The sequence below is a fragment of the Bactrocera neohumeralis genome, chromosome 5 (assembly GCF_024586455.1).
Source record: "Bactrocera neohumeralis isolate Rockhampton chromosome 5, APGP_CSIRO_Bneo_wtdbg2-racon-allhic-juicebox.fasta_v2, whole genome shotgun sequence".
Classification (NCBI taxonomy): Eukaryota; Metazoa; Arthropoda; class Insecta; order Diptera; family Tephritidae; genus Bactrocera; species Bactrocera neohumeralis.
This window is the reverse complement of record NC_065922.1, coordinates 26309145-26322887: the sequence shown is the minus strand read 5'-3', so window position 1 is coordinate 26322887 and position 13743 is coordinate 26309145. Positions and strand designations below refer to the sequence as shown.

The 13743-nt window shown below is 32.7% G+C and overlaps 1 protein-coding gene across 11 annotated transcripts in view; it reads right to left on the bottom strand.

The window, feature by feature from the left end:
* Positions 1–13743, bottom strand: part of LOC126759233 (potassium voltage-gated channel protein Shaker) — a 462565-nt gene that overhangs the window by 61105 nt on the left and 387717 nt on the right. For all 11 annotated transcript variants that reach the window (XM_050473953.1, XM_050473942.1, XM_050473946.1 and 8 more), the window contains 6 exons: positions 11981–12104; positions 11576–11744; positions 8658–8754; positions 4094–4289; positions 1646–1767; positions 46–199 (listed from right to left, as the gene is read on the bottom strand). In XM_050473953.1, the coding sequence (XP_050329910.1) occupies positions 46–199; positions 1646–1767; positions 4094–4289; positions 8658–8754; positions 11576–11744; positions 11981–12104 (862 nt within the window). The remainder of the gene's footprint in view (positions 1–45; positions 200–1645; positions 1768–4093; positions 4290–8657; positions 8755–11575; positions 11745–11980; positions 12105–13743) is intronic.

Genomic DNA, 13743 nt, shown 5'->3' with positions numbered 1-13743 from the left:
AAAGTAATGCAATTGTGCTTAAGTTTCTCACACAAGAAAACATACCTGTGGACTGACTGGCGCTTTTGGAAGATTTAACGTATCCTCCTCTTCGGCGACGACGGTCGCCAATGTTATAAAATACGGAATGATGGCGATTATGTCGATAACATTCATGACATCCCTGCAGAAATGTAACTTATTCGGACATGCGAGGAACCTTTAAAAATGTAGAGAATGAGAGAGAAAGCAAAAAATAGAGATGTGTTGAGCATGTGAGAGAGAATTTGTTTGAATGCACGTGAGAGATTCAATGAAATGTGTGGCTTATAGGAGATTTTTTTGAAAGAAAAAATTTGAGGGTTTGAGAAATATATATTATGCGAGGTGTCGCAGAAATGTTTTTGAAAAATTGGTTTTAGAGCAAATGAGGTATTTTTAAATTAAATCAGTTTTATTGAATTTTGCTGATTTGAATATTTTTTGTAATAAAACTTAAGACCAGATATCTTAGTATAATATGACTAATAATATTATTTACCTACTTTATATATAATTATAATTATTTATTTTATTTTTTTTTTTATAATAATAATTGTTGAAGGAAAAACAAAAAAGTTAGCTAAAAATACAACAAAATAAAAAAATATTAAAATAAAAATTGTTGTTTGTCTTTTAAATTATTAAATAACTCAAAATATTATTTCTCTTTACTTTTTGTAAATATTTGAAGATAATTGCAGTAAAAACTTTAAAGCAAAAACTGTGCATACTGCAAATAAAAACGATTTTTTCAAATAGTTTTTAATTTAAAACATAATATTGTTACGAAATACAATCAATAGTATAAGTAAGTGGTTTCTGCCTTTGCTTAAAATATAATATTTTTGTAAATAATTAATAAATAATTGCAGTAATAACTTTAAAACTCAAACTTTACATACTGCAATTAGAAAATATATTTTGTTTAAGCAGTTATTAAGTAAAAAAATAGTGACGTTACGAAGTATAACCGATATATTAGTTAGTGGTTGTTGTCCTTGCTTATTTATTGACTTTATAATGAGGTTCTGGTTCATATTTTTTAATTCGACCTTAATTACAGATACTTCATGGTAAAATAAAAATATTTAAAGGCAGGGTTTTAAAACTACAGCGTTTCCTAAAAACAGTTGAGAAAAAAATTTTTTTTTGCAAAAAAAAGCATAAATAATATTTTTCCTATCAACCCAATTGTTATTTGGTTTCGAACGCTATGTTTTTAAACAGTTTTTAAGTCTAAAACGTGGTGTTGTTATGAAATGGAATCGATATACTAGTTAGTGGTTGCTATCTATGCTTTTTTGTTGACTTCATAGCGAAGTTCAGCGCCACACTTTTTGTGTTGACTAGTTAGTGGTTGCTGTCTATGCTTTTTATTGACTTCATAGCGAAGTTCAGCTTCACACTTTTTGTGTTTACTATAATAACAACTACTTCATGATAAAATACTTATATTTTAACTACAATTTTTAATGCTATTTTTCCCAGAACAATTCTACTACAAAAAAAAAATAAACTATTTTTTAATAGAAATAATATTTTGTTATTTTTTTATTGACTCAATCGTTATTTAGTTTCGAACTTTTCTTAAATACACAAACTTTTGAAAAACAGGCAAACTTACCTGACTGTGAGTTCAAATGTAAACCAAATAATACATAACGTTTCTATAAGGAAGAAAGGATCTGTGATGTCAGGCACCTCGTCTTCCTCGATTTTTGTGCCATTTGTTGTTGTATTGAACACCTGTTAATTTGAGATATAGAAAAGTTATGTTAAAAACTAAGTTTTAGCATCAAAAGTAGGTATAAATAAACACATAGTTAGCGTAAATTTACAGAGTTTTATAATGAATGAGATAAATAAATTAGGATGTGATAATTTATGAATATTCAAAAGTATGTGTAGGAAAACTTCGAAGAAGGTAAAATAATCTTTACAGAAATAATTATTTTTCAAGCAATGGTAGGGGTATCGACTAAAAAATCAATGTTTTCCTATAAGATTGGTTGGGGAGTATTTATAATTTGTGAGTATTTTAATAAGGGATTATATTGGAGATTTTTGAAAGTTCCTTTTACTCGTAATTAATATACATTTTAACATTATGAGTGAAAGCTTGGTTGTACTAAATGATGATAAGAGCTTTATACACAAGTATTTTACATTTTACAACTTAATGTCAAAAGGATAAGTGCACTGTGGGCAATCTTTTTTATTATTCGTAAGTATACACCTAAATATTTAATAATTATACAATTTTCGAAATCAAATTAAAATGAGTATTTATATTTTATTATTCGGTAACAGTTACTAAGCTTCTTTAGCTATAAACATTAAGTAGAAGGTAAACTGGTTTGAGAGCTTATAATTGGCGTAGATAGCTAAAAGAATGTATAAAAAAAAGTAATTTCGCGTCGCTGAATATATAGAAATTGATAGCTTTGCACTCAGTGAGCAGTAAAAAAGCTATGGAGCGATATTTGAAAATTTGATAGTAGCTTTAGGAGAAGTAACCATACAAATTTAAGCACTCAATATAATATTATTGAATGGTTATGCTCAGAAATCAATCGATTAAACTTAAACTGTTAGTAGCTTAAAGCTTTAGTTTTGTTTTTTGCAAAAAGCTTTCATGAAGCTTTGAATTTGAATTGGCAGAAGAGTCGAAATTGAGAGACTTTTCAGCATATAAAACTAGAAAAAAATAGGCATCTTTAATGAGGAACCTAAATAAAGCTTTCAAATTGGGAGATTTTAAGTAATGAAAACTAGCTTTCACTTGACATTTTTATCACTAAAAAAAGCTCAAATATAAGAGTTTGCTGCAAGCTGAACTTTTCACATACGAATCATCATGAAACTTTCAAGTTGGAAGATAGCAAATCATGTAAATGATCTTAAAGCTTTCACCGTCAATGTTTTTTATTACTGAAATAAGCTTACACTTGAGAATTACTTGCAAGCTGTGCTTTTGAAATAATAATCATGATTTTTGAAAGCAGATTCTAATTGTGATTCGTAAGTTACTAACTTTTATAAAGTTCAAACCAGTATACACTCTAAATTTTTGCGCTGGCATTACATTACAGGCAGCATAATTATATGTAGACCACATTTATATATTATCAAAAGGCTTTTGGTTGGAGCACACTGAGTTACAACACCGAACAACTAGTTAGTATAATGAATAAAAATTTAGTATTTGTCAAAAAAATGATCCAACCCGTTCCTGGAGCTTTTCGTTTCGACAAAATTTGACATCAAGTTGCAAAAATGCGCACAAAAGGCAAAGAAAATATAAACAAAGGAGATGTAATAAAATGTTTGTGTTAATGTTACAAAAAGAGAAATGAAAATAAAGAAAGAAAACAGATAAAAATATGAAAGCACTGAGCTTTTTCACATTTAATAGAATAAAATAAAACTTTAGTTTTATATAAGGAAAGCTTTTATAAAGCTTTAATAGAATAAAGCTTTAGTTTTTTAATGAAAGCTTATGTATAAATAGAGCTTAATTTTTGTAATTTTAGTTTTATAGTGAGAGCTTGTAACATTTAAAAACCTTTTTTTTTATAATTTTTAAACTAAAATCATATCTTTTTAGTATTTAAGCTTTCCGAAAATTCTTAGCAAATGCAAAAAAAAAAAAATATTGAAATTTAGTTACTTATCTTTCACTTTAATTTATACTTTATCATGTTTTTTACAAAAGCTTTCACTTTTTATAACAAGAGGCTTTCAAAAGCTTTGTATAAAAACTTTGGTTTTACGATTTTAGTTTTTTAGTGAAAGCTTTTATGCTTGTTTTTATGGTTTTAAATTGTAATAAAGCATACTGAATATATAAGCTTCTCAAAAATACTTCGAAAATTCAAAAAATTAAATAATTATTGTATTGAAATTTAAACAGTTGTTTTAAGGCTTTCACTTGTATCTATACGTTTTCACCGTTTTTATAAAATCCTTAATTTCTTATTGTATGACAAAGCTTTAAAAAGCTTCCTTTGTGAAAAAGCTTAATTTTATCAAGTTTATTCTACATATCGGTTAACTCAAGTGTTGAACTCACCTTGTAATGCTTAAATTCGGGTAATGTTTCTAGACAAAATATAACAATTGATAGCAATATAACAAATACACTAATTATGGCTACAACTCTGGCGGCTTGCGAACTCTCCGGGTACTCGAAAAGTAACCAGACTTTTCTTTGATTCTCATTCTCCGGCAATGGTCTTTCTTCCTCTTTAATAAAGCCTTCATCCTCTCTGTGGTTCGGGTGCACGAATTCGTTTGTTGTTGTAGAAGTGGAGTTTTGAAAGATATTTGGAAAACCACAGTGTGAGTTATTTAGTATTTTTTCATAAGAATTATATAAACGTATAATGTTAACTTTTTCAAGAAACAACAAACAATTTACAATAAATTTACACAATGTTTTTTTTTTTAACAAACAATACAATTAATTCAATTCAATGAATAACCGCGACCACTTCAACCACTGAAGCATCGAATAGATTACTCAAAAGTTCAACAAAAATAGTTACGTATATGAGCAACAATTCTACTTTAATAAAACTAAACGAAGAATTCAAAAAAGATTTATCTTCGTTCAAATGCACGAGTGTATGTAAATATTTGTATATATTAGAAATATATATATATACTATATTCAATATATAAATGAAAATAAAACATTCAAGTTGAATAAGAAACAGAAACACACAATAATAAAACCACGGCTATGTTGCCAATTTTCATAGCGCTTAACGGTGTACGCAGCAGCAGCAGCGGTGAGAAGTAGCATCATTGGCTATGACGGTTTATGTCTCGGGTGAATTCAATAGTTTAGAGCGTGTCTTTGAGCACCTATATACAAGTCACGGTGCCAGCAACGTTGTATTTATGGCCGTCATACTGCTGGAGTAGTCGTTGTGGGCGTTAGCTTTATGCTCGTTATGTAAGCCTGTTGTACTACAAAGTGTTGGCGGCTACATACTACTAGATACATATAAATGCTGTGTGTGTGTGTGGCGTGGTGTGGTCGTGGATGTGTATGAGTTACGTTTTGTTGTTAGCTTTTTGGTGATCGTCGCACTTGGTTTGGTGAAATTCGCATTTATTTTCAAATGGAATTTTGTTTTTGTTTACATTTAGCTTGCAGCATTGGCGCATGCGTGTGCGTGCCACGGTACCGGCCACATACTCCCCCCATGCCGTATGCACAAAATTTTAAGCTGGTGGTCAAGTGATTAACAGTGTCTTGATTTTGGTAATATTTTCTTTACTTATTTTTTGTTGGCTTTTGCGTTTTCAATTTTGTTCAGCAGCATTCACAGAATTCCACTTTGCCGATTGTGTTTAGTTTAGTTAATACTCGTATGCAATTTATTTTTAGTTCAACAACAATTTTTAGAAACAATAAAACATCAATTTGAACCAATCAATTTTGTGTTTTGTTTTGTTTAAATAATTAATTTAATACAACAGCAATTTTAAGGAACAACAACAGCAATAACACTAAAAACAATATTTAGTATATATGTACATTTATGATAGATGTATCGAGTGTTCTGTGGTGAGTTTGAATATTGAATGAATTTCGAAAATAAAAAAATGCCCAGTTGGAAATCACAAAATGGAGATTTTTACATAGTCGGGGTTATGTTGAAGTTAATCGAACTATGTCTAACTTTTTGCAACTTTATTCCTTTCTGATGTCTCCAAAATCAAAAATTTAGAAACTACCTACATTGAAATTTTAACCTAGAACATTGAAAAACGATTATTGTTTCGGATTCTAATGTATTCATTACCATTATACTAGTCTTTTATGTACGAGAATATTATATCTGATCAAATTTGACCCGGACTGCCAAAAAGAAGAACATATAACGTATAACTATAGACTAAAACTAGAAAATTAAAACTAGCGAATCTGATGCACCAAATATTTTTTTAAGGCTTCAGAAAATTTGTTTCGAAATTGTGCTTTTTTCAAACCTTATTTTCTGAAAACATGCACTGTTACAGAATACAGGACTTGTCATATAAATCGTTTATTCACGATAGTCAACGACTGTAACATCGATTGTAGATGAAGAGCTCGAGTTGTCACGCGAAACGTGAGTGACCCCTGCGCAGCTTCGTTCGGGAGCAGGTTAAACTCCTACTTAACCAGAATAGACCCTTACATATAAAACATATGTCCGTCGTGAAATTAATCCCTGCATCACACCAGCCAACTCTTTGCATGTCTAATCCCAACCATACTAACGGGAATTAGGAATTGTGGTAAAAAATTATTGTCATAACTTAAGAGATATAACCAAGCATCTCAGCATTTCTCATAAATCCACCTAAAAAGTTTTAGATCCGTATATACCCGTTGAAAATTCTACAACCCACCCCTATTTTCGTAAAATACAAAAAGTTGTCTATGACAGTCAAAAATTTTAATTATTTATGTAAGGACATGGTTACAGAGATAGTGCAGAGAATTCATTTGACGTTGATCAGACTTTATTTTAGTAAAATACATGGTCGTGCTTTCAATCAATATGTTTTTACAGACCAGTGTGCTTTAATTTTTTTTCAGAACTTATCAAATTATACCTCAATATATTTCAAAATCATTTCTGTAAAACAAGTAACTTTATGTGGAATAAATTGTTTCGCTTTGGATTCGGAATTCAATATCTACTTGAGTACAGTTCGTTAGAAATTATCTTTTATCGGGGCGAAATTTACTCATAGCTTTAATTTTATGGCCGCTTCGCTCAACTTATAATGAACATAATCGGCTTACTGAGCATACTATTCGCAACACCATCTTGACACTCAGCATTCATTAGAGGGTAATATTCGACTGAATAGACTACGTTAAGCACGCAGTGAAGAAAATATAGCAGTCGTAGCTGAGAGTCGTAGCTATTTGATAATTGAGGCTTGTGATCTCGGCGACATTTGGTTCCAATAATCAAAAGATTTATTGAGAGAGCACTTCGGTGAGCTAATAATTTCACATTTTGGACCGGTTGTATAACCACCAAGATCGAGTGATATCACACCGTTAGACTTTTTCCTGTACGGATATGTAAGGCCTAAAGTCTATGCAGACAATTCCGCTTCGATTCAGGCCTTGTAGCAAAACATCACGCGGATCATTCGCCGGTTACCAGTCGAAAAGAAAATTGGGCTCAACGGTTGGACCATCTGAGACATAGCTGTGGTAAAAATTTTAAAGAGATAATCCTGAATATATGTGCCAAAAAATATTCTTTTGAACGATAGTAAACTTTCCTCATTAAATTTGAAGTTTCTGTGTTTTGGAGAACATCGAAACGGATGACCCTTTATAACCTAACCTTGCTGAAAACAAGAACCTCTCTGGTTCCCTTGCAAATTACTTTTGACCAGAACCACTCAGGTTACCCTTCAGTCTCAGTCGTCTAAAAGTAATGGTCAGTGACCCAAAGTAGCCTTATTCAGAAGTAACCTTAAGTCGCCTCGAGCGCACGGTAGTTGGATATAAGGTCAGTATTGCCCTTCCACTAACATCGTCGATAGTTATTTCTCTAAGAAGAGCTCCGGAACAGTACATCAACTGCTACATTAATTGTAGTCACTTCGGCTTTGAAAATGGTTTTAGCGTTACACAGGAAGCATAAAACTGATTTTAATGGATATTTCTTGACACTTTCCCAACCTAAGCCTTGATTTATACATAAACAAGTGTACAGCCTGTCGAGAAATAATAATTTTTTCATAAGCGGCAAAAAAGTTTGTAACAAAAAGATATGGTAAGGATAATTTGATTGAAAATTTTACTAACCACACTAGGTCATATTGATAACTGAAAAATCTTCTCCTAATGTTTAAGAATTTTTCTAAGATACTAGTCTACATTGAATTAGTATTATTATATTTCACCGGTAGAGATCATCAATACGCTGTTTCAATATGGAATACTCAGTGAATTTGTTCTAAAATGACTTTTATGAGACGTTCATTCCGTGCACTCTGAGATGATCCGTAGTGCAGATGATATTCATAATTTGGTGATGTTTGTATTTATTGAACACTTTTATGAGTATTTTAAATATATTGCTGCTCGAGAGTGGAGCTATGTTAATATGGAAGTATTTATATGTATATATAAAGAACTAGTTCTACTTTCAAAAGAGTGCCTTGAGAGGCGTGAGGAGCCTGCGATATATGTGTATTATTAACAAATTAACTGCTTACTACAACTTTTATTGCTACAATAATTGCTAAGCTATGAGTTCATGCAATATACTATATTACAACATTTTTCCAACTGGGCTGTATAAATTTAAGTTTATCAGTTTAAAGGAAAAGTTTATTTAAAAAAATAAATAAATTTTATAAATAAAATTGTTTTTCAAAAAGTGTTTTGCGCTGTACAGTTATTGTGTATGCAAGTCTACATGAAAAACCATATTTGTTATTTAAGTTCATTCAGCATTAACATTCCAATTAAGTAAATCATCTACGCAACAGCTTTTCAACCAATTATTTATGCATATTATTATTACGTTTTTAGTTTTTGTTAATAATAATAACGATTTTAACCATAAATATTTTTTGGTTTATTAGTTTGGTAATTTTCTTACCTGAATTTATTAATTGCTTGATCACCTAATTCATAAAATTTTATTTCTTCACTAAATACGTCTAAAGGGACATTGACCGGTCTCCGCAGTCGACCACCTAGATGAGGGAGTTTATTTATTGTTATAGAAATTATAAAGGCATGACGAAGGTATATAAATGAACGAGATCGTTACAAAAACAAATGAAAATACACATTAAATGTAAAAAAAATATTATGATGAAAGTACAAGACATTGTTGAGTGATTGAGGGTGATTGTTGAATGGCAAGTTATGTGTGTGTTTGGTGCGCGTGATTGTGTTTTGTCCGATGAATTGGGGTAAAAGAGAAGAGCAGAAATATACATGTTAATATATATTTTTTAAAAATATTGCACTCTATAAAACACGGAATAAACAAAAAATAAAATGTTTTTTTGATTTTTAATTGCATACTCAGACCAATAATATAATTATTTCATTTAACTATTTTTATAGGGTTCGGAGTATATGTATACCGAATCGTCAGACTTGATTTAAAGCGAAACAATGGCACCATATGCCATATTTTGTTCAAATGTATCCCTCTATTTTTTCCTTTCTTCATTGAAAAATAGGAATTAGCATAGGAAAGAGAGGCTCACAGAAGGTTCAAAAATCAGGAAACTTTTTTTAGGAATAAATAATGCGAAAAGTATTCAATTGCGGTTCAGTTAACCAACCAAGAAATAGTTTGTATAGCATTGCTGGATATACATAGAAAACGATAATAGTGCGGTGCCGAAGCATGAACGGGGCTGAATATTCACTGCGAAACTGGTTGGATTAGGACATGATACAAATGGGAACTTTAGGCGAATCTCTATTGCTGCTCTTCAGCTGTTTTCTTATTCAACACTCAAGGGGTCATCCATTTTGCTTTTTTCGCCTATTTTTAATATAAACACAGCAAAAATTCGTTATATTAAAAATTTCGAATTTCCAAATCGTGTTAGTTTATGAGATATCCAACACCAAACCCAGCAGTGCACCGACTATCAAATCATCAAATTTTTTAAGTTTTGCCATGGTTCTGGAGACAGATCCGTCATGGAGACAGGTAGCATCTTTTACAAATATCGATTATGATGCGAAAGAAGAGTAAAGTCATTAAATCTGGTAAGTTGCTGGTATATGCTGTTCACGCCAATATCTTATGACTCATCTTCTGGAGCAGACGTTCCATTGCCCGATCAAGCAGTTCGAATAGCAATTACCCGTACGAACGACAACAAAGCGGCGGGGGCCGATGCCGGCCGAGCTGAGCGGCGGCGAAGAAGTGATAAGAAGCATGCATATGCTTTTTTGAAGAATAGGGTTGGATGAAAGCATGCCCGATGATTGGAAATTAAGTATGCTCCACCCAATTCACAAAAAAGGAGACCTCTTAATCTGCGCCAATTACCGTAGAATAAGCCTCAGTAATATTGCATATAAGATTCTATACGTCATACTGTGTGGCTGTCGACCTGTAAAATATACAATCGACCCGATTTTCATTATTCGCCAATCTTGGAAAAGACCCGAGAAAGGAAAACCCACACAAAACACCTCTTCGTCGATTTTAAAGCCGCTTCGACAGCACGAAAAGGAACTGCCTCTATGCCGTTATGTTTGAACATGGTATCCCATGGACCTATAGGAGCCGTTCGATACCAAGCGAGGTTTCAGGCAAGGAGGCTCCTTATCGTGTGACTTCTTCAATGTATTGCTGGAGAAAACTAAAACGCGCTACAGAGCTAAATAGAGAAGATACAAGATTGTACAGTTACTGCGCCATAAGTTGTGTCTGGTAGTGAACAAGGACAAGGCGAAATATCTCCTGTTAACAAACAAACAGTCATCACATTCGTGACTTGGCTCCCACGTCACTGCCCACAGTCATAACTTTGAAGTCGTTGATAATTTCGTCCATATTGGAGCTAGTATTAACATTAATAACAATGTCAGCCTCATAATTTAACGGAGAATAACTCTTGCCGACAGGTGTTATTTCCGACTGAGTAGGCATTTGAGAAGTAAAGTCCTCTCTCTGCGGACAAAGATCAAACTTTCTTCTGCGAAAGATTTATGGTCTTTTGCGCATTGGCCACGGCTGTTCGCCGCAGTCGATGGAACGATGAGCAGTACGAGATATACAACGACATTGACATAGTTTAGCGAAATAAGAGATATCAGCTGGCTAGGTCTTGTCGTCCGAATGGATGAAAATACTCCACCTCTAAGAGTATTCATCGCAGTACCCGCCGAACGAAACAGAGGAAGAGGAAGATCTCCATTCCAACCATATGGAGAAAGACCTGGCTACACTGGGTGTCTCCAATTGGCGGCAAACAGGGAAAAGGAACAACGACTGGCGCGCTGTTGTAAACTTGGCTATAACCGCGTAAGCGTGGACTACGCCAATAAAGAAAAATCTTCTAACAATGGTTAACATAAGAGAGTCTTGACACTTCATCGTTGACATTTATATTAAGATTACATACAAATCGAATTTACCAGCTAAAAATGTGGAAATATTAATAAAAAACTCTTATCAGCAGATAATAGGCTAAGTCCTCTATCAAGAATTCAAATTGTCCCAGATCAAGATACATACATATATTCGGCGTAACATTTATGGATTATTATAAACGGAAATAACGAATTTTTACCGAAAATAGACGTATCATAGTATATCGAATTACGACTCTCAGCGTCCTAGTACAACCCTTAATCGGATTACTAGTCATACAGCGTTAAAAACATAAAAACTCGATGTTATGTAGTAAGTTTAACGTACGATATATTATCTACTAATAGATACATATAAGTTTGTAATATACTGCATAAAGTACAAAAACACAACAACAATGAATTACACAAATTACAACAAATATAGTACAGATTTACAACACTTACCACTTTGATAATAGTATAAAATTGCATCGAAGCTCGGCCGACTACGGTCAAAAAAATATTCATTTCTAAGCGGGTCAAAGTACCGTAATCGCCGAGCTGGATCCCCCAGCAGTGTGTCCGGAAATTGATTTAACGTTCGTAATTGTGTTTCGAACCTTAACCCGCTTACCTGCAAAACAAAGTGTGAGTTGAAGAGACAAAAGAAAAAGCAAAGCGAAATATGTGAAAAGAAAGTGGAAGTGGGTTAAATTTATTACAGAAACCTGAGAATACTTTGATGATAAAGAAGTGCAAAGTAAAAATATTTTTTTGTTTTGTTATACTATATATGTTTAGCTTACTCAGTATAATTGAATAGGTTTCTTTGAGTATTATTTTTTATTAATTCTCACACGAACTACTTACATTTATAACGACTCTCTCGCAAAAATCATGATCATGAGGAATGGGTTCAAAGTGTTGTGGCCCCCCACCATACCCATGACCTGCCCCCCCTTCTTCGTCTTGACTGCTTAATTTGGGTAAAGACCTGTAAGTAAAATAAATGAAATGAAAAGTGATTAGTAAAAACATATTTCTTTAAAAAATGTTTCCTAATATTTTTAAAATAATTTCAATTGTATAATATATAAATTGTAAAATATTATTTTAGTATATAAAAAAATAAATTAATATTAAACGACAATTAATATTGAATTAACTTTCACTTGCTGTTTAATTCAGTTTTGCTCATCTTAAACTTTTCCATTTTATTATGGCATTGCATTTGTTGTTGCATGTTCAGCATTACCACTTACTTTTAAACAAGCTCGTGGATTTTCACTGCGACCTTTCCTGCTGAATAGCTGTTGGCACAGTTTCCACAATCGCTTGCCAAGCAGCGATTTCCTTGCATTTAGCACTTCAATAAATGTACAATTAAGCGGAAATTTTTATGTTCGTGTTGAAAGTGTAATTGAAAGCATTTTTTGGCGATAAAATATATTTATTATATTTTTGGCAAATTCTGCCTTAATCGTATGATGCTATCGCTATCGCGTCCATTGTGACTAAAAAATTATGTTTTGGCTTAAATGGTTCTGGGATTAAAAGTTTTATAAATTTTATTTAATAAGTGTATACTGCATTCAACAGTGTCTTAGTAGCATGGAATAATCGATAAGCATATATAAATCGATCTATCTAGTATGTACATATATAGCAAATGGAATTGAATAAATATAAAAATGCACTTTGAATGAGACCCTCACTGGAGCATTTAAACTGCACCCACAAACTAGAGTTTTACCTCCATATGTTAATTAGTGTATGTTTGGCCGCTGCTAGTTTACGATGCGAAAAGGTTGTCTAGCGATTTGTATGATGGAAAAGAATTGAACAACGCCTTTATTTGAATTTTGTTTCAATGAAATCAATACCACGAAATCATTGAAAATGTTGATGTCATCACAAGCAAAGTATTTGACTTGTCATTCCGGGTTAAATTTGATCACATGATATATTAAACGTAATAATAATAATACAAATACTTGAAAAAGAGAAAGATAAAAAAAAAAACACATTAATTTTAAAATTTTTTGGATATTTTCTGACATTAATTATGTGACCTGTACAATTCAGTTGAGTGTCATTCGAACAGCGCAGAGGATAGAGCAATGGCACTCCTGCTTGCGCACTTCCCAGAGACGGTTTGCGTTGATCAACTTCCACCAAGGGTTGCACATAGGCCAGATCGCTCACCACACTTAATCACTGTAGATTCTATCAAGTAGGCACCAGGGGCAGACTGCATCTTTCCAGCACTTTCGCAACATGGTACGCAATTCTCTCGCCACATGTTGATGGGCTGATGAGGGATAGTTTTGAGATGGCGTATACCCCAGAACCGTGGAAAATAGCGAAGGTAATCTTCATCCCCAAGGTAGGAAGGAAGAAAATATTCACTGGCCAAATCGTTCAGGCCAATTAGTGTTACTTCCTTCGTGGTAAACGGGAGGGAAAAGATCGTACAGAAATATTAAGATCGAAAGTGCTAAAAATCGCACCTGCTCTTACCAACTCACGGTTGAACTTCAGTATCATCAGCGTCCCATGCAAGCGTCATGAAGGCAGTGGAGGAGAGGAATATGGCGGCTTCAATATGCAGATGGATAGAGGCTGTACTGCGT